The 21,186-nt window shown below is 35.0% G+C and overlaps 4 protein-coding genes across 6 annotated transcripts; 2 read left to right on the top strand and 2 right to left on the bottom strand.

The window, feature by feature from the left end:
- Nucleotides 1-2: 2 nt before the first annotated feature.
- Rpt6 (26S proteasome regulatory subunit Rpt6) lies at nt 3-1,842 on the bottom strand. Its single transcript, XM_034319224.2, has 6 exons — nt 1,654-1,842; nt 1,454-1,598; nt 962-1,372; nt 656-882; nt 321-596; nt 3-243 (listed from the first exon to the last, which is right to left on the bottom strand). The coding sequence occupies exons 1-6, from the start codon at nt 1,669-1,671 to the stop codon at nt 103-105; spliced, it is 1,218 nt and encodes a 405-aa protein (XP_034175115.1). The 5' UTR covers nt 1,672-1,842; the 3' UTR covers nt 3-102.
- Nucleotides 1,843-5,588: 3,746 nt separating this feature from the next.
- Rubicon (run domain Beclin-1-interacting and cysteine-rich domain-containing protein rubicon) lies at nt 5,589-9,765 on the top strand. 2 transcript variants are annotated; one of them, XM_034319385.2, is made up of 8 exons: nt 5,589-6,158; nt 6,397-6,548; nt 6,623-6,806; nt 6,883-8,480; nt 8,548-8,730; nt 8,811-8,993; nt 9,064-9,205; nt 9,284-9,765. In XM_034319385.2, exons 1-8 carry the CDS (start codon nt 5,979-5,981, stop codon nt 9,482-9,484), a joined length of 2,823 nt encoding a protein of 940 aa, XP_034175276.1. In that variant the 5' UTR covers nt 5,589-5,978; the 3' UTR covers nt 9,485-9,765. The 2 variants fall into 2 exon arrangements, with proteins under 2 accessions (XP_034175276.1, XP_034175275.1); XM_034319384.2 differs by having other exon boundaries at nt 5,591-6,158; nt 9,064-9,217; nt 9,284-9,761.
- A 1,715-nt stretch (nt 9,766-11,480) lies between these two features.
- Nucleotides 11,481-15,431, bottom strand: CycB3 (cyclin B3). Its single transcript, XM_034319325.2, has 8 exons — nt 15,292-15,431; nt 14,473-14,695; nt 13,470-13,721; nt 13,057-13,395; nt 12,526-12,984; nt 12,290-12,445; nt 11,931-12,211; nt 11,481-11,812 (listed from the first exon to the last, which is right to left on the bottom strand). The coding sequence occupies exons 3-8, from the start codon at nt 13,692-13,694 to the stop codon at nt 11,761-11,763; spliced, it is 1,512 nt and encodes a 503-aa protein (XP_034175216.1). The 5' UTR covers nt 13,695-13,721; nt 14,473-14,695; nt 15,292-15,431; the 3' UTR covers nt 11,481-11,760.
- Pex1 (peroxisomal biogenesis factor 1) lies at nt 15,359-21,175 on the top strand. 2 transcript variants are annotated; one of them, XM_034319323.2, is made up of 15 exons: nt 15,359-15,482; nt 15,925-16,140; nt 16,233-16,347; nt 16,479-17,448; nt 17,515-17,729; nt 17,788-17,944; nt 18,008-18,170; nt 18,322-18,484; nt 18,644-18,969; nt 19,081-19,145; nt 19,206-19,265; nt 19,329-19,515; nt 19,607-19,780; nt 20,833-20,945; nt 21,016-21,175. In XM_034319323.2, exons 1-15 carry the CDS (start codon nt 15,390-15,392, stop codon nt 21,086-21,088), a joined length of 3,090 nt encoding a protein of 1,029 aa, XP_034175214.2. In that variant the 5' UTR covers nt 15,359-15,389; the 3' UTR covers nt 21,089-21,175. The 2 variants fall into 2 exon arrangements, with proteins under 2 accessions (XP_034175214.2, XP_034175215.1); XM_034319324.2 differs by lacking the exon at nt 15,359-15,482 and adding an exon at nt 15,531-15,649.
- The last annotated feature ends 11 nt before the right edge of the window (nt 21,176-21,186 follow it).

Raw genomic sequence — 21,186 nt, 5'->3', positions numbered from 1 at the left:
TTGTAATTATATTTTTTATTTTGTGTACATTTCAATTAAGATTATATATTATTCACAAACGGTTTTACAAAAGATGCAAAACAGTATGGAAACAGTGACCAATTACTTCCACAATTTCTTGATTGACATATTTTTTTCTGAATCTTTTTGCATCACCTTGGCTACAGCCATTTCAAAATCTTCCTGAGTAACGTGAACACGACGTTCTCTGAGAGCATACATACCAGCTTCTGTACATACACCCTAAAAAGGAAGAAAACAATTAAATAACTATAATTTTCCGAAAATATTACTATGTTTATAAAAATTACATTAAATACCTTGACTTCTGCTCCTGATGCACCAGGCATAAGTTCGGCAATTTTTCTTAAGTTTATACCTCGGGTTAGATTCATTTTTCTCGAGTGAATTTTCAAAATGTCAAGACGTGCTGCTTCATTTGGAGGTGGAAATTCAATTTTACGATCTATACGTCCAGGTCTCAATAAAGCAGGATCTAATATATCAATTCTGTTGGTTGCCATAATGACTTTTATATTCTTTGTGGCTTCAAAACCATCCAACTGGTTGAGCAATTCGAGCATAGTTCGTTGAACCTGGTAACAATTATGTTACAGTACGATATTATAAAACATTCCCATTTTAAAATACATACTTCACTATCGCCTCCAGATCCGGATTCAATACGAGAACTTCCAATTGAATCTATTTCATCCATAAATATTATAGAGGGAGCATGTTCTCTTGCCATTACAAAAAGTTCACGAACCATACGCGAACCTTCACCAATGAACTTCTGTACCAATTCAGAACCAGATACCCGAATAAAAGTACATTCTGTATGATGAGCTACTGCTCTTGCTAGTAAAGTTTTCCCAGTACCTAATCATAAATTTTAAATTAAACACTATTGTAGTAGTATTCCCTGATCCGAAAAATAAATATATCCTCATTTATTTACCTGGTGGCCCATATAAGAGTACTCCTTTGGGTTGAGCAATTCCAAGAGCATCAAATAATTCAGGATGTTTAACAGGTAATTCTATAACTTCCTTGATTTCCTTAATTTGTTTATCTAATCCACCAACCATTTCATATGTAGAATCTGGAACTTTCTCTACCATCATGAGTGAAACAAGTGGATCAACTTTATTTGGCAAAATTTTGTGCAAAGTATAACTTTCATTGCGTAATGCCACTCTTGAATTTGGTGTTACATCATTAATATCAATGTTTTTATCTATATCCACTACAAATTTTCCTTCAGGATGTACTTTCACTAGAACTTTCTTTTTATCCATTGGTTTAACAACTTCTCCAACATATGAACCTTGTTCTTGGAGAAGTTGTAATTCTTCACGCAACATACGTACTGAAAAGACACAAAATTAATACTACAAAATATATAAAATGTGAAAAAATAATTTAAAAATATAACTAGAGAATAACATACCTTTTGCATTAAGCTCATTACGCTGTGCTTGTAATCTCCTCAAATTTTGACTTTTCTCAGCCACAATTAACTGCAGCTCTTCGATTTTAGTAATGTAATATGGTTTAAAACCTTCTCCCTTCGAAATTTTTTCATCTATTTCCATCTATAATATGAAAAAGAATAAGAACCAATACTGTATAGGTTATATCCTTACTTACCTTATTTGTGAGCGTCATTGTTGCACTCACTATTTATGACGACTTATAAACAGTAATTTCTAGAATATTATACTGCCATTTACTTACAAGATGAAGTGAAAAGCTTAAAATTTAAATCATAACAGTTATACACTCTATAGCCGTAGGAATTCCTTGTCATTAATATCTATACTTCAGCGCCAATGTAGTTCCAGAAACCATGATTCTAAATCGTAGAGTGCGCCACAAAATGACTGGCAAAATTGTTGTAAGTAGGGAAGTATACAAGGTGTTCGACAACAGGTGGATAAAATTTTAAGGGGTGATTCTAGATATCAAAATAAGACGAAAATCAAGAATAACGAAATAGCGTTTGTGGCTTTGTTTTCCAGTAATTAACGTTTAAAAATTCGAGTAAAAAGCGCCTGAAACCTGCAATCCGTCCAGCACCGACGACTGAACGTCAGGTCAGCAGGGGTCGGTACAGTCATAACCAAGAATCAAAGCCGAATGCTGCAGTACCGAGAAACAGAATAGCACGAGGTAAGCTTCTACTATTCTTGGTTATGATTGTAGTGACCTCTACTGACCTGACGAACTACATGAAGCTAGCCGGAAGGAATAATAAACTATGATTATTTTTAATTTGTCTTACTAAGATCATATTTTATTATTCCTTCCGGCTAGCTTCATGTAGGTAGCTAAAGGCATACATATACCCTTATTTTATTTTCTGCGTTCAATTAATTTGCTGTAATTATCTTCTTAGCTTATTGTTAATTTTATTACTTCTGTCTGCACCCTTTATATCTCTGATTCCACTATATCTTTGCACCCTTATATCACTGCAAACATCCCAGCAACCCTTACATCACAGTATTCCTAACATCTCTCCATCCCTTACATCTCTGCATTCTTTTCATCCCTACATTCTTTGCATCCCTACATTCTTCGTATCCCTACATTCCTTACATCTCTTCATCCCTTACATCTCTGCTTCCCTTACATCCCTGCATTCCTGACATCTCTACATCCCTTACATCTCGGCATCCCTTGCATCTCTGCTTCCCTTACATCCCTGCATTCCTCACATCTCTACATCCCTTACATCTCGGTATCCCTTGCATCTCTGCTTCCCTTACATCCCTGCATTCCTCACATCTCTACATCCCTTACATCTCTTCGTCCCTTACATCTCGGCATCCCTTGCATCTCTGCTTCCCTTACATCCCTGCATTCCTTACATGCCTGTATCCTTTACATCCTTGTATCACTTATATTCCTGCATTCCATACATCCCAGTACATGCCTGAAATTGAGTTGAAATTTTTGCGGCTATAAGGCCTGCGATTTTATACAAATTTAATTCCTTTTTTGCCACCAGAGGGCGCTGACTCGACATCGAAATTTTAGTTCACATTTTTCCCGCCAGAGGGCCAGAAATGCAGCAAGCTTTAGTTCCTTTTTCCGAAACCAGATGGCGCTGATTCGACGTCGAAATTTTAGTTCACATTTTTCCCGCCAGAGGGCCAGAAATGGAGCAAGCTTTAGTTCCTTTTTCCGAAACCAGATGGCGCTGATTCGACGTCGCAATTTTAGTTCACATTTTTCCCGCCAGAGGGCCAGAAATGGAGCAAGCTTTAGTTCCTTTTTCCGAAACCAGAGGGCGCTGATTCGACAACGAAATTTTAGTTCACATTTTTGCCGCTAGGGAGCGCTGTTTTTCGAAATTTTTGCGAAATTCTGTGAAAAAAGGTTCTAACTTACCTTTACTTACCTTTACTCGAAGCAGCGTTTATAATATATTTATTATAAGGGATGCAGAGATGTAAGGAATGTAGGGATGTAAGGGATGAAGCGATGTAAGGAATGTAGGGATGAAAAGAGTGTATGGATGTAAGGGATGAAGTAATGAAAAGAGTGTAGGGATGAAAAGAGTGTAGGGATGAAAGGAATGTAGGGATGAAAAGAATGTAGGGATGCAAGGGATGAAGCGATGAAAAGAGTGTAGGGGTGAAAAGAATGTAGGGATGGAAAAAATGTAGGGATGATAAGAATGTAGGGATGACAAGAGTGTAGGGATGAAAAGAGTGTAGGGATGAAAGGAATGTAGGGATGAAAAGAATGTATGGATGTAAGGGATGAAGTGATGAAAAGAGTGTAGGGATGAAAAGAATGTAGGGATGTAAGGGATGAAACGATGAAAAGAGTGTAGGGATGAAAAGAGTGTAGGGGTGAAAAGAATGTAGGGATGATAAGAATGTAGGGATTTAAGGGATGAAGAGATGTAAAGGAACGAGGGATGTAAAGGAATCCCGTAGGGGTCCGGGGCTGGGGCCCCGGTCTTCGCTGCACGCGGCCCGAGAAGTGCCGGCATCGGGTGTGGCCCCCGATGTCGGCGGAGTTTGGCACATGGCGGAGGGTCAGAGGACCCTCCCTGCCGCCGTAGCACAGGCCACCGTGGTGGTTTTAGTGGGTAAAAATCCCACACTACCTCCGGCCCTTCCCCAGGAGGGCTGAAGGTGTCTTTCTGAAGATTTCCACCACGTTAAAAAGAAAAAAAAAAAAAAAATGGGTATTTAAGGGGTGCAGGAATGTAAGGAATGCAGGCATGTAAGGAATGCTGTGATGGAAGGAATGCAGGGATGTAAGGGCTACTGAGATAGCCTTGGCCTATAATGAGGGATAAAATGATATAAATAACTGGAAAAAGTAAAATAAATGGGGTCCTCGGCTGGGACCGAGAAGAGGGATATAATCATAAATGTTTTCCGCTTTGTTGAACTTATTTAATAAGCAAAAAAAAATAAATGAAGTAAATTAAATTAACTCTGCAAAAAACTTATACTGGTTGTGCCCTCTTCATACGGTCCTGACATTATCCGGGGTTTCGTGGACCCCAAAACAACGATAACTCTCTTTGCATACTGACATTATGGTATCTGGGGTTTCGGAAACCCCAGAGCACCAATGACTCTCTTTACACACCGACAATATGGTATCTGGGGTTTCAGAGACCCCGAGTATCCGCTTGGGGTGCCAAGGACCCCGGTTACCATCCCGGGGTTCTCAGGACCCCGGAATACAATTCTGGGGTTCTCAGGAACCCAGGATACAATTCTGGGGTTCTCAGGAACCCAGGATACAATTCCGGGGTTCTCAGGAACCCGGGATACAATTCTGGGGTTCTCAGGATCCCAGGTACAGTCTTGGGGTTCTCAGGAACCCCAAATGTAATCTTGGGGTTCTCGGGGACCCCAAGGCAAATAGCGAAATATAAGAACGAAAAACGAACAAATCGTGAAACTCACTTGTTCGGAATAGTGATGGGTTTGACCGGATCTAGCGAAATATAAGAACGAAAAGCGAACAAATCGTGAAACTCACTTGTTCGGACTAGTGATGGGTTTGACCGAATCTAGCGAAGTATAAGACCTAAAAACGAACAAATCGTGAAACTCACTTGTTCGGGGTAGTGATGGGTACGATCGGATCTAGCGAAATATAAAATCTAAAAACCAAACTAATCACGAAATAGTAATTGCAAGATAGTGGTGGATATGACCTATAAAAGTGGAAGACTAGACCTAGAAAGAGTGTAAAACATTGCACGAAGGAAATATAAGAATATACCTAAACTCTTTTCTACTTACCTGAGTTTGAATACCGACATTACCGCTTCAGGGGTGTCAGGGACCCCGGTGTATCGGTGGCGCTCTCTGTATACCGACCTGATATCATATAGGGGTGTGAGGGACCCCACTGACTACCTCTGAGCGCAGACTTAATATCATCGTGGGGTGTTAGGGACCCCGGTGACTCTTTGTACCGACCTAATATCATATTGGGGTGTCAGGGACCCCGGTGACTCTCTCCGTTTAACGACAAAATCTCATCTGGGGGTGTCTGATACCCTTTAAATTATGATCCCTCGTAAACAAATTCATGTCCAGTCTTCTACATCTGTAGTCACTGCTGTGTTACAGTTCACATAATTTCTAACCTAATAACAAATGTCATGTGTGTTACTTGACGTTAATACAGTACACTATCTAATGTATATTCCATATTTTCTTACATTAGAATTATGTAAGAAAATAGTTATGTGGTTCCATGTACGTTAAATGATGGCGTACGGGTAATAAAATCCCTTATAATGATATAACATGAAATTTAAGAATCTCAATGCAGTAATAGGAAGTTCTATGAACATCTGCAATAGCATAAGTTAACGTTGTATAATAGAAAATGTTCGGCAGATTGTTAATTTCTCTCCAGAATTATTTTACTACGTAACGATAAGTAATTTGTTAATTGAAGTAGAAAAGTAATATCCGATTGTCGGTATGTCCGACGACGCCCATATTAAAGAGCAATGGCAACTTCTACAAAGCCTTCGAACTACTGTAGAAGGTTTGTTAGTTGATGGTGTTTTAAATGTATGGAATGTTTATGGTGGCCTAAATCGTCTTCACAATGTAATGGAGCGGATATTCAAACATGGCTGTCGAATATTTAATCAAAATGTAAGCTAGCGTTCGTCTCCTTATTTTTCTTTGTTCGTTTATAATTTATTTCATATTATAATGTCAATTTTATAATTGTATATAATAAGTATCTTTCTTTTTATCTATGTGTAACATTGTCATTGCTTTGAAATAAAATAAAATTAGTATTTTTATTTACATAACATATTATGGAATAATATTATTTTGATAATGTTGGAAGTAAGAAAAAGTGGAAAATAATAAAATTTATTATAAGGGAGAACCAGATTGTTGGATTTTTATACAAGGATTAAATTGGCTACAACCTTCTCTAGCAATATCACCTGTTCCCACAGAATCTCAAGATTACTTTTCAAATTTGCCAACTCGGATAATATCACAGAAAGATATGTTATGGTTGTATAAAAGGTAATTATAAAAGTAAATCATATAATTTATAAATTTATATAATATAATTTAATGGATCTTATCTTATCTTATAGCTTAGAAAGCCATTCTTTGTCACATAAGCTTTCTTGGCTTTTATCTGACAAGGAACATTTACTTTCCTGTTTTGAACCATGGGCATTTCTATGTCAAGAAAATTTATCTGAGGCCACACTTTTGTGTTTAAGAGCAGTTGAAAGAAATCAGCTTACATTGCTCACAGAAATTGATCCATCTTTAGTAAGTAATATATTTTAAATTACATTTTCATCTGTTTATATTTTATATATTGATCATCTGAACATTACACTTTTAGTTTTTACCATCTTGGATTTCTCCAAAAGCAAGTCCAAATAGACACCGTAGATCTTCATCATATCCAATAAATTTTCCAATCACAAATTTTAGTGTGGCAAGAGACAAGGCTATACATATTGAAAAATGTCAATTAGAATCATTGAAACTAGTATCAGATAACAAAGCTAACCAGCAAAATGAAGTTAAATTTGAAAAAAATGAAACTGCAATATTAGATACCAAAGAAATAAATGATATACCTTTAAAAACATGGAATAGTCTTTCAGAACTGACAAAAAATTCTAAAACTCCACAAACAAGTTTTCCTACATCTTCATCAGTTACTGCAAATACAAGCTCATATAGAAATAATGATTCACAGACTGCAACTGTTGAATTATCAAAAATAATTGATGTAAACTATGCTGAATTAAAACAGTCTACACCCATGGTTATGGATAATAAATTACTTGTAAAGCCAAGAACTCCAATAAGAAAAATAAAAAATAAAGTTAAGCCAAAAGAAAGTTATGCTACTAAAAAATCTAGTGAAGAGTCTGATGCATTAAATAGTGAAGACAAATCGGTAAACACGGTAAAAGAATATTGTATTCCATTTACTAAATCAAATAAAATTGACGCAAACAAAGATAATACAGATTCCGCAGAAATAAATATATCTGAAAAGCCAAGAAGAAGAGCTTCATTTTTACCTGGATCAGCGCCTGAATTTACTGGTCCATGGAATTTAGAAATCGAGGGTCAAAAAGACATAAGAACACCAAAGAAAAGTTTCATGGAAGATGGAGGGAGTAGTGTACAACCTATGGCAATAGGATATTTTCCACGACCAGCGGAGGGTCAAAGTTTAACAAGCTTTTTAGCATCTGCACAATTTTCCCGAACTAATGCCGAATTAGACAGAGAGAATGCACATTTTAGTGTTTCTGAGGCTATGATAGCCGCCATTGAACAAGTAAAATGCAACAAACAGTGGAGTCTTATGGAAGAAGCAGCCGAGGAAAGTGATGAAGAGATAAATAGCTTAAAACAAAGAATACGATTGAGACGCCGTCAACGGCAAGAAGAACGGTGTAAAGGAAGAACATGGAATCGTGATTTGCTTAGTGATGGAAAAACTGATACAACAACCACTGATCAAAGTATTAGTCCGTTGTCAACTTCATCTGATACTCCATCCGAGAATATTTCTACCGATGATATAGAAGATCTAGAAGTAGATGATGAAAGAAATGCAGTAAAGCTTAAAAATGCTGGGATTTCAATATCTATGGCATCATTATATTCGGATGCAGATTTGTATCAAACATCTCCTCTACATGGAACAGAGTCAACATTAACTGACAGCAGCATGTCTGCGGAAGGTGTAGCTCTATCGCTTCTCAGTAGGTTTAGTGAGAAACAATTACCAAGAGCGAGCGAATTACAGTGGCTTGTCTCAGAGAAAGATGCACCGCAAAGACTGTTACCACTACCCAAAAGTTGGCCAATTAGTCCAGACGAAGCAGAAAATTCCCAATCAATTCCACTGCGCGGAACTACAGAATGGGCTCCACCGAGACCTCAAATTATTTTCACACCACATCCTCCTCCAGTGTAAGTTTACAATTTTAGTAAGCATCACCAATAATTCCATAATTTAATTTCATGTTTGTATCTTTAGGCGGCGAACTCTTATAGCTAAACAGAATTACAGGTGTGCAGGATGTGGAATGAAAGTTGCAGTAAAATATGCAAACAAATTTCGTTATTGCGAATATTTAGGTAGATATTTCTGTACCGGATGCCATACTAATCAAGTGGCACTAATACCAGGAAAGATTTTATCTAAATGGGATTTCAATAGGTATACAAATTTAATAAAGACATACATAATTTATGAATTTTCATAAATTATCATACTTATTTAATGTTTTTTTCATACAGATATTCTGTATCGAACTTTTCATACAGACTATTGGATCAAATGACATTAGATCCATTATTTCAAATAAACGATTTAAATTCGTCATTATACAGGCGCATCAAACAATTAGATAGAACGAGATTATTGCGTACACAATTATATTTCTTTAAAGACTTCTTACTTACGTGTAGATTTGCAACAAGGTATACTGTTTAATCATTATTTCCAATTTTTGAACTGTAATACATTAAAATATATTTTTATTTCTAATAGTGTTCAAGAAATATTGAAAAAGGAACCAAGTTACATATTAAACGAACCTCATGTGTATTCCATTCAGGATCTGATGCATATTAAATATGGTATTCTGCCAATTAGATTACAAGAATTAGTTCAAGTTTGCAATATGCACATTGTAGGTTGTGAGGTAATGTTCTAAAGTTATGTTGTACATTTGTTTCCTCTAATAAAAGTGGATTTTTATTCGTTTCAGTTATGCCAAGCTAGAGGATTTGTATGTGAACTATGTTGCTCTAAAGACATTATATTTCCATGGGAATTGTTAAAAGTTAGTAGGTGTGAATTGTGTGGTGCATGTTTTCATAACGAATGTAAGCAAAGCTTTAATAAAACTGATTGTCCGCGTTGCATTCGTTTACAAGCTAGACGAATATCCAGAGAAGAACAATTTTGACACACGGTAAAAATATTCTATGTTATATATTTGTATATGAAAATTAAGTTAACGATTTGAGTGAAATGTGAGTCATTAATTCTAAAGAATCGGATTTTCCAATATCGTATTTCAAATTCTATCTTATTTAATATAAAATTGATAGTAATTTAAGCATTGATCACAGATCTATATATTATATTTATGTGCTACTATGCCGCAATATTTTCAATTACTTGAAATTTTTAAGTATAGCATTTTATAAAAATGAAAATTTATTTAATGTAATTATGTACGAATGAGACGTAGTAAAGACTGAAAAATGTGATATTTAAAATAATTATAATTTTATTTTTAAAGTATTTCTTATGTATTTATTTCTCTCTATTACGTAACTATTTAATATTACGTACACTCCTACCAACGAATATAGATATAATCTATTATAATTTATTTGCAAATAATTAAAAGTTATTTTTGTATTAAAAACCATGTAAATGATATTATACTATATAAAGAAACTGAAATATTATTTTTACTTTTCTAATATTTAGTGAATCTTAATTTAATAGACTTTAATGTAAATAATGTAAGAAAATTAATATATAAGTTATTGCACGTTTTAAGGATAGAATGTAAAGTGGCAATAACATTTTGAGTAAACTGGTTTATATAAATACTATCGTTATATTAAAAGAAATAGTCATAAATGCTGTACCTGGTTATTATCATAATTGAAAATATGCATTATGTATAAAAGTTGTTAACTTGATCGAAGTTTATAATAAAATGTTTCAAAAGCTTTAGTGTTCTTTTATTTTCCTATAAAAAAATGCACGTAAAAATTGTATCTATAAAAAATTAAAAATCATTATTTGATTTTATTAAATTACACTTTGTTTACAATAGTTCACATACACACATCTTACAAAATAATAAGTGATAGTACATTCACTGTCAGTAAAAAAATATATTATAATGATATTATATACACCACCTAATTTCAATAATTCTTAAAATTCTATGGTATCCTTATTCATATGGTAAACTATTAATATAAAGAAATCGTTCTAAGTTTGCCCTAGTAATCTTTAGAAATATGTACACATTGATGATTGTGGTCAGTATGTACAACTACTTTCTCAATCTGACATATACCTTTTGAAGAAGTAGCCTAAATATTTTCTAGTATACAAATTGCATAAAGATTGTGTACGTGAGAAAATTTTGATGCATTTCATTATACCAAAGTTTTAAATACATTTATATCACAGGTGGTATTTTGTAGAAAAAGATGTCATATTTATTAATAAAAATAACTAATAACTATGACAATATAAAGTTACAAAAAACAATAGATCTGTTTTCTAGACTCACATTATGTATGTAATTAATACTATGTAATTTCATTTAGAATGGCAACTAACGAGAAATTACTTTCTCTATAAATTATGTATATACTTAAATTATCATTTTTCATGCAATTTGTCGACATATAAATTAATTTTTCAATTTTTTCGCTTGCAAACGAAGAAAATTTTATTCTTAATTTTATGCTGAGCAATGATTGAAGAGATTTACTATAAGTTCGGTAATTATTATGTAACTACCTTAGAAGCATACAATTTGTTATCAGTCTATAAAGTGTAACAACAATGCATAACAATACGCCACACTTCCTATACGGCTTGTTAAAACACAAATGCCGCATAATTTCCCGTCTAATCATACATGTATATACGTACCAATCCAATCTACGATAAGGTATTGTATAATAATATTACATATATAAAATGAAAAAAACAAAATAAAAGATTTACTTCAACCTTCCATGCATTAAAATGATTTTGGAAATATTAATTTCTTTTATCTGAATTTTTATGGTGTATAAAAGCGTGGCGCTAAAATAAATTTCTCAACAAAAATTAAAATAACTTACAAATACTGAGATTGTAGAATAATATAGAGATACTAATAGTGTATAAATACAAAAAAAAAAAAACCAAAATGAGAAATTATAGCATGTGCCAGTCATATTGGATAAGTATAAAAATTAAATTAAATTTCACAGTCGTTTAAATTTTTAAAGTTTCTGATTAATTAATAATTTGAATTCCATTTTGCTTTAATTTTATTATTACGCAAATTAAATAAGGTCATTTTGATTAGCATGTCATTGCTCAGTGATAATCTTAATTTTTTATGAATTTCATTACAGGCTATCTAACAATAATGAGGCAATCCTGCATATTATTGTCACCCTCAGCTTTTATTACCTACAGTTTTTTTAAAGCTATTTATATATCTAAAGTATCTTTTAATGGCAGCTTCGCTACTTCAAAGAATATCCTAAAATATAGAAAAAAAAAATATTAAAAAAATGTTGAGGTTATTTCAAATACTCTTTTATGTATTTAAAAACATATGAAATAATATATGAAATTTAAAAACATATTTAGAAACTTACTTGTGACTGTATTTGTTGCGGACCGTGGTTAAGGCTTCCTTATGTTTTCGATGTAATCCTTGGTTTAAGAGATTAGCAATGTCTTTTATGTCTTCAACTTTATAACTACTATAATATTCTAGAGTCGGAGTCCATCCTCCTAGATCTTTCATCTGTAATGCAACTAGAAGTGCAGCTGCAGCCGTTTTACTATCACTGAACATTATTGTTGAATAGTCCATCAGCGAGTATTCCAAAATATATCTAGCTAGGGTCAAAGTTGGCATCGACACTTTTGCACACTGTTCACAAGCAATATAATTATTACAAACATAGACTTCGAAATAATTAAACGAAATTCGGTTATTAAAGAAACTTACCCTAGCGTATCGTCTTAGAAACCTATAGGAAAGAGGTATACCAAGATCAAAATCAATTACTTTTAAAACACTCATTTCCATTCTAATTAATTCTCTTTGCGTGTAAGCACCGTCACATATATACAAAAAATCTTCAACCATTGGAGGTATTCTTTCCTATAACATTTATAATAAAATTCAGTAAAAAATATATTTTTATTCATTAATATAATTATATACGAATAATTAATACTTACGTCGTATTTACTCGCTATGAAAAGACTTGCAGCACCTAACAATTGCAATGTTTCTTTTCCAACTGTTACTTTTGTAAGGTACAAATCAACTAATTTCACAGCCAAGTACAAAGTTTCATGATTCAGTTCAAAGGACTCTTGAACCTCTACCATCCAATCAACTAATAATGCTCTCATCCACCGGGATAGGCACACTTGTTTATCCATATAATCTCCAATGGGAAATAAGCGTTCTCTATCTTTCAAATAATTAAAGATATCCATGGCATAGTGTGAAACCTGAAATGGATCTAACCAATTCTCTGCATCAAAATCCCATTGAACTCCTTCAGGTAAGTTTCTCTCAGGAACAGCATCTAAACATGCTGCTATTGATTTTTCTTCAGTTTGTGCAGGTACTTGAGGTTCAGTTGTTTCACTTTCTTTTTTAGACTTTTCAGAATTTTCACTATTTTCAGGCTGTAGACAAAATATTAAAAAATTTGATGTAAATGTATTGACATAATAAACCATGCTGCAAAGATCATTTACCTGAATATTACTTCTTCTAGATTTCTTTGAAGTGTCATCACCCACATCTTCTAATGCACTTACATACAAAGAACTGTCCTCTGATTTTTCTAAGTCTAAACTATGTCTAACATTTATAATTGTACTAGCTACTTCAGTTTTCTTGTCATCTTTTTTCACTGATTTTACACGGGGTGGCACTGGCTTTGGTTTTGGAGGTATTATTTCAGGTTTAGTCACAACTTTTTCAAGCGTTCTAACAGAACTTGTCTGAGTGAAAGATTTTACTTGAGTACTGGTCGCTTTCTTAACAGTTTTCTTTGGTTCTTGTTGATGTGTTCCCAATGTCTTTCCAATAGCCTATTATTTTACATTGTATTAGAATCCTAATAAAAAGAGCTCAAACAAGAAATAAGAGTACTTGAAAGACATACATTAGTGATGTTTCCTAGTGCAGATCTTTTTGTAGTTTTTTCGTTTGGTGGGGATGCCTCTGCTTTTCTTTTGATACATGGATCTTTTCCAAGAACAGGTGGTTTAAGTAGAACATTATGTAGCACAGCATTCTGACTTCTTGTTACTCTTTTTCTTGCATTTGTTATGTTAGTACTACGTTGTTTATTTTGTGCATTTAAAATTTTAGATGGTGCCATTCTCATAAACAAATTAAAAGATCTGCCCTATCCCTGTATAAGCGAGAATATTTATTAGATTTAAATTGTTAGTTTTGAGTACTGTTATTAATGTTACATGATAATTTTATTCTACTCTATACACGTATGCATATTACTAATTACAATTATAGAGGAACAAAAATGATTAATTATATATAAAAGCATGTATAACTTTTAAAAATTAATTTCACAATAAAAGCTACGAAAATTTTCGTATACGATGAAATGGATATTTTATAAGAACATATACAATTTTAGGAACAGTATGTTCCGTATACGTGGATGAGCAACACGATATTTTAGAATTAACATTTAAGGAAACTTTTTTGATTTTTCTGATATTTAATGTAATTTTGTAATAATTTATTTAATTTTGTATTAATTAGTTGTAAAATTGAAGTCACTTTCTGTTAGAAATCGAGAAATTCACCCACGTTTTTCCTACACGAATTCTGGTTATTGACTTGATTCTTGGAACATTGCATTCACAGGGATAAAAACGCGGGAACGTAACATAGAAACATATTAGATGAAATGTGGGGGCATGCATTTTTCTAATTTGGAAGTTTTGATCTAACCTTTAGGTATAAGACTGCAAGAGGAAAAAGCAATAAAATAAGTAGCAAACATAAATTTTCGTAACTATTGCAAAGACAAGCGATCGCGAAAACAAGTCAAAACATTAACTGATACATATGGTAGGGTGACTGAATATTTATATAAAATGTTGCTTTTCAGTACCAAATGAGTTATTACGATTTACCTGACGGTATGAATTATTATCTGATATGCTCCGGTGCGATGGTATCTCTCATTTATGAAATTCTTAAGCCCCTAGTACGTCGCCGTAGCATCCATTCGTTTCACCAGAGCAACTGAAGTTGACGTTGTTCAAAATATCACAGTTACTGTTGGTGCTTCCTGTGATTGGTCCACTTCAATATAGGACAACCAATCGGAAGCATGGAAACACCCGTGACCGCCACCTATCGATAAAATATACAATCGACTGAGTGTTTCATTTATTCAAAACGTATCAGCTTTTTTATATTTCATGCAATTAATGGTTTATCATTTCTCTGCATCTTAAAACCATTATTTCATGTATGTAAATGTTCAATACTCAACATGTGTGATTTACAGGACTAATCTTACTCACTTATGAGCTAGTAACAGAATCAATGTTAATAAATCTAACGTATTTAACTCGTAGGTAGATAAAGTACTTATTCTGTAATTGTACAAATACTTGTATATTTGTTCAAACAATTACTGTAATATTTGGTTTAAGAAATCATTTATATATGCCTTAACCTGTTGAACATAATTAGCATCCTGTAAACAAGTTTCACGTGAGCACCGCGAACTAAATGTTTCTAACAAATAATTAACCTTTGACCTGTATTTCTATAGTCGTTCACTTCCAAGTAAAACGCAAACACGTTTAAAATTCAAGTTAGAAGATTAAATGATCAATCATATAACAATAAAAAATTACGAAAACATATTTCGGTTTGTCAGTGTTCGTTAACTTAATCGAACAATTATTTTTGATTTTATGTTGTGAAAAGTTGTCACGTACCGGATATTTATCATATGTTCTCTTCGTGCATGTGCGTCGTTCTTATCGTCTTCTACCTTTCGGTTTCATTGGTTTTTGAGTTTTATGACTGAACGAGAATGCAAAGTGAACGTTTTCTGATTAAATATATAACAGTGAACAATTGCTTTGCCTATTTGCCGGACACCTGGCTACGCAAATTGGAAACTAAGGTTGGTGTTGTATAATTTCTTAAACAACTAGAAATAACTATATTGTGAAACACGTATCATACACACAATAGTGAGAAAATCTGATATGCTGCTCAGAATTTGACCGACTGAGTTCTCCTGTAAAAGTGTTGTGTTGTTCCGCAACATAACACTTGTGTGTCAGCAAGGTAGGGAATTACATCAAAATGGTAAACAAATTTTTTCGAGTTGCCAAAACCCATTTTCGCAGATAGCTCCTTTTGCAAACTGCAGCTTATTTTCAAAATTTGGCCTGAATCGGAGCCTGAAAAATACTTTACCTTATGTCAATAAAAAAGTACTCTATATTATTATTAGATGGTCGAAAAGGTAACGCATCTATTTTACCTTATGTGCAACACTGAACATGGTAGGCTTCTCTAGGGCTTCTGAACAATTTATTAAAAAGTTCGATAAATTATAGGAAAATGTAATTAAAATATTGCACAAGGATAAAACGTATTACGTGTCTTGTAATGCAAGACCGAACAACAATGAAACTCTATGCCTGGGTACATCCTTTGCTAGAAGTTTAAACATCAATGAAGGTGACGAAGTCTTTGTGTCTTCGATAAAAGATGTGCCATTCTTAACAAAAATCAACGTCGCACCTCGCACCGCGAACGACAGAGAGATTCTGGTGGGTTGTAATAAAATTCTATAATAAAAGGATGTATATTTGCTAAATTCCTTGGAATTTTTTGTAAATCAAAATAATGGTCTTTTTCGAAGGAATTACAAATGGAAAAGGTGCAATCCACGCTGCTTAATCAAATTCGCGTGGTGGCCAAAGAGCAACCAATTATTGCGTGGGTGTCGAAATTTTCTTCCGTAACATTAATCGTAGGCAAGTATAAAAATTCTTCTTCCACTGAACCCAAGAATTTTTAATACTACTAATAAAAAGTAATGAAATGTAATTAAAATGTGACTAAAGTACTCCGTCATAATGCCTTGAAAAATTTTCCTTTCCCAAAGAATCTTTAGAGCCAAATTATAAGTGTGGTAAACTGGAACAATTCTCAGAGATCCACGTGGGTGACACAGTGGCAAACGCTAAATCAGAATCTTCAAGTGAGCCGAGCAAACAAAATAGCGTCACGAATAATCTGCTCACTGGTTTCAGAAGATTGTTACCATTTTCTAGCGAGCGAGTCACGTCCAAATCGCAAGAGAATGAAACGGAAAGAAATCGAAAACTTTTGCAAAGCTTTCGCAACAGAAAGAAACTTATGGTGTACCGAGTTCACCCTATGCCAAAGTTGAACCCTACAAAAAATAATCCTTTCAATGTAACTGCTGATTGTCCCTATCACGTGTTCGTCCCAAGGAACCAGGCGCCAAAATTTTCAGGCAATTTTGCAATTTGTCGCGTGAAGAAGATCGCAGAGGACAAACAGTATGCGAATGTGACCAACACTAATTTTCTCACCAAGCTGGACTCTCCTGTCCCGCAATTGTCCACCGAATTAACAGTGAGACTATTCATCCTGGAGGACCTATTCGATGGATCACATAACAAGGATCATTTTAACGTTAATTTCCTCCATACGAGCGTTTATGTCTCGGATAGTTTGAGGATCGGTTTGAATCTTAAAACAGGGTCAAAGATAAGCTTGTACCTGGTGGAAGAGTCCCAGAACACTGTACCCTCTTCCATCGAGCTGTACTCCTGGAGGAACTCAGTGTCCATAGACAATTTTCGGAATTACGTTGAGACACACTCGAATCCTGAGAAATTGTTCATCAATTCTTGCGCTGTTCTCCTTGTGGATGGTAATTGTTGCGTTTTAAAAATTACACCGGAGGATTGCACGTATGCTGCAATCGATGCGACTGATTTGAAGAAAATGAAAGTTCACACGAGAACTGTGAACGAGGAGAGTCATTTAAGGATACCTTCAGGGTTGGATCAAGAACATTCTAGTCTGGAGAAAGTTTTCACACGGTAATTTTTTGGGTGTAAGACTACGAGTAGATTGTCGAACTATGGCAAAACGTTTCTTCGTTTCAGATATTTAAGGAACGTTTTGACGGAGTGTCAACTCACTTTGGATCTCAGTCTCGGTCTACGGTCGCAATTGGGCTTCGAATATGATCGAGAAAATATTTTAATTTCCGGGGTAGTTGGTTCCGGTAAAACTACCGTCTGCAAAGTACTTATGGAATATCTGGAAAGTCCACCGTATTTTGTGCATACTCATATGATTGATTGCAGATCGTTAAAAGGTAGTTTCTGTCGAATTATTCTTTCATTTCTATCAGTAATTTATGAATTTTTCTTCAGGGAAAAAGGCTGAAATGTTGCAGAAAATTTTAACAGTTGCACTCAACGAGTGTGTCTATTATCAACCTTCTGTATTATTTCTGGACGATATAGAATCCATCACAGTTGCATCAGCAAATGCCGAAGAGAATACTCCGGACGCTATGAATGCTGCGAGGTACTTACTTCTTCAATTTTCTTGATGCTTTCATAAAAACAAATGGCACTTTTCATTTTATAGAATCACGGATATGCTAATTAACACGGTGACACAGTATCAGGAAACATATTACGTGTCGGTTATTGCTACCTGTGCAGGTATCAATAGGATAGGTCAGAAACTAAGGCCAGCAAGAGGGTGTCATTTCTTCAGAACTATTTTGTCCCTTCCGAATCTCGAAAAGGTATTTGATCAACTAAATATGTAAGTGTAATTTGAAAAACTAGCTTGTAAATAGAACTATCAGGAAATTATGAAGATGTTAATCAACAAGCAGCAGTATTAACATTATTGTGGAATTTCTGCTTATCCTGTAATTTGTCCTTTCTAATCAGACGGATAGAATCGATATTTTGCAATTAATGCTCCGGGACAAGTGGTACGTGCCAGGAGAAGACGTGAATTGGGATTACTATGGAAACAAGACCGAGGGATGGATGGTTCAGGATCTCGTGGATCTTGCTAAGAAAGCCACGTATGTTGCTTGGGTTCGTCACGGTAATGAAATCTCTGTTAACCATTCGTTAAAAACTTTCGAAATAGATAAATAAAATGTTAAATGACCGAAACCTTAAAACTTTTATAAATTTATAATAAATAGTATCGATAAAGAAACTTACTCTGGTAACAAGATTTCATGAAACGTTGATTTTTCAGGTGAAAAGGAAGGCTCCAAGCCTCCCGTCGTTATCGCAGAAGAAGACATGTCGAATGCGTTGAAGAATTCCACACCGATGTCATTGCGGGGCATACAACTGTACAAAGGAGCGGGTCACCTTTGGTCGGACATTGGTGGTCTGGCTGAGGTGAAGAAGTCCCTCGTGGAGATTCTCCAGTGGCCGTTGAAATATCCTGAAGTGTTCAAGAACGCTCCGATTAAACTCCAAAATGGTGTTTTATTGTACGGTATGCCTGGTACCGGAAAGACTATGCTAGCCAAAGCGATCGCCAACGAGTGTGGCGTGAATTTAATTAGCGTCAAGGTAGGTATTAATCAGGATATTTCATTCTTAATTTGTATAACTTGACATTGGTATCGGTAAGTTTCTGAGAATTGAATTCTATTCCTTAAGAAATTTTAATCTCTGTTTCAGGGTCCAGAATTATTATCAAAATACATAGGTGCCAGCGAGGAGTCTGTTAGGAACATGTTCGAAAGGTAATAAGATTTGACGATTAAACATGCAGATGTTCGATATACAGGATGGATTATTTACAGGGCTCTTCGTGCAAAACCGTGTGTCTTGTTCTTTGACGAATTCGATAGTCTTGCGCCCAGGTAAATGAATCATTAGCTGATAGTATTCTTTGATTACTATGCCTTTGTTCTATTCAATTTTAGACGAGGACACGATAGTACCGGTGTAACAGATAGAGTAGTGAATCAATTGTTAACGCAAATGGATGGAGTGGAGGATAGAGAAGGTGTTGCGATCGTGGCTGCTTCTTCGAGACCGGATTTATTGGATCCAGCTTTGCTGAGGCCTGGACGTCTTGACAAAGCATTGTATTGTCCATTACCAGATGAGGTCCATTTTTTCTTTATCCACTGTTCAATTTATTATATAAAATTGATCGCAAGATAATTAGGTACATATTTTTTTTTTTACAATTATACAGGCAGATAGAGAGGAGATTTTAGCAGCACTTTGCAAGGCCCAGAACATAGACACGGTGGAATTGGATTTGAAAGAACTGGCTATACTTAGTTCACAGTTCACTGGCGCGGATTTGAACGCTGTAATCACGCAGGCTAAATTATCAGCTTTCGAAGAGGCTGCTGAGAATCTCACTGTAAGTATGCATGTTTGTTTGAAAAATAATTTCAAACGAAACTTCTTCAAACGAATACTTTACGATACATGGACGTTTGAACAGAGCTAGAGAAACGAACGTTGAACAAAACAGGACCAGAAATGGTTTCTCTGTTCCTAACGATCGTCTGGTTTTGTCGCGAATCCTGTCGTATCTCCTTGCTGCAATAATGAAAAGCATTTTAGCGCGACTCGGAGAATCGTTTGTAGGGAGGCTTCCAAAGTAAGATAGTGCGTAATGATGATAATATCGTTAGGTGTACATCCCGGTTATGTATATAGAGTGGCGTCGAGGTAGCTAGGTGGGTTAGGTACGGTGCGATATAACTGAGGAAACGTAGACCAGGTTTATTAGCGCACGATGCCGAGAGCACAAGCCATCCCCCATCTCGCTCCACTTCATCCTGGCCTACGCCTCGCTGAACGTCGAGGGGGTTATTATCTTATGCGTTATAATGATACACGGTTTAGGGCCTGCAGCGGTCCTGTAAAATCGAAAGGCAGAGACACCCTGTTTCCACCCTGAAGTCGCGTCCTGTATCCACCGGTCTCTTATACCGTCCATACCTTTTCTTCGACGTTTGTCGGGGTGGTTATCAGATAACTTTACCTTAGGAAGATAATTAGATGGTAGCATTCTACATATAGCGAAGTGTCAGAATAAGTAAAATTTTAAGGGATTCCAAGTACAGTATAATAGAATAGGAATATAAAAAAAAATTATTAAGATACGGTGATATTTAGGTGGTAGGTGTAGAAGGGTTGTCGTGTGTGTAAAGGGGAGACGGCTCCATTAATTAACTCCCTACGGGGGGGGGGGGGGGGGGGGGGGGAACAAAGTTGCGTCGGTACTTACCTACCGGAAGAATACGAATATCCAAACTGTACGTCTAATTAGCGAGCGAGTTTCCTGAGCGCGACGCGTTTCGAGTGGAACGCGTCTCACTGATAAGCGATAATGTCTATAGGTAGATTCACGGTGTGTTTCTACCTTAACGCGGTAATTAATGCCTTTTGATGGTTGAATTTCAGGATGGAAAGATCACGGTGACAGATTTTAAAGTCACTCAACGACATCTGATAGATTCCATCGGGTCCACTCATCCATCTTTGTCCGGCCCTGAAAAAGAAAAATATACAAGAATGTGAGTACTTCTTAAAATCATTTTATTTGCTTTTATTTCGTATTAACTATTTGTTTCTTATTTTTTGCAGTTATACCAGATTCACGGGGAACGATAATTTTATGGAGGACCTGGTGAAGAATCAGAAAGCTACTTTGGCATAAGCCTGAATGAATTCATGTAAATCTAAGGGATCAACTTTTTACCTATCTATTTTCGTAAAAGAATAGAATATTCAGAAAGATATAATAAACAAATGAAA

This window comes from Osmia lignaria, chromosome 13 (genome assembly GCF_051020975.1).
Source record: "Osmia lignaria lignaria isolate PbOS001 chromosome 13, iyOsmLign1, whole genome shotgun sequence".
Classification (NCBI taxonomy): Eukaryota; Metazoa; Arthropoda; class Insecta; order Hymenoptera; family Megachilidae; genus Osmia; species Osmia lignaria.
This window is presented reverse-complemented; position numbering and strand designations above follow the sequence as displayed.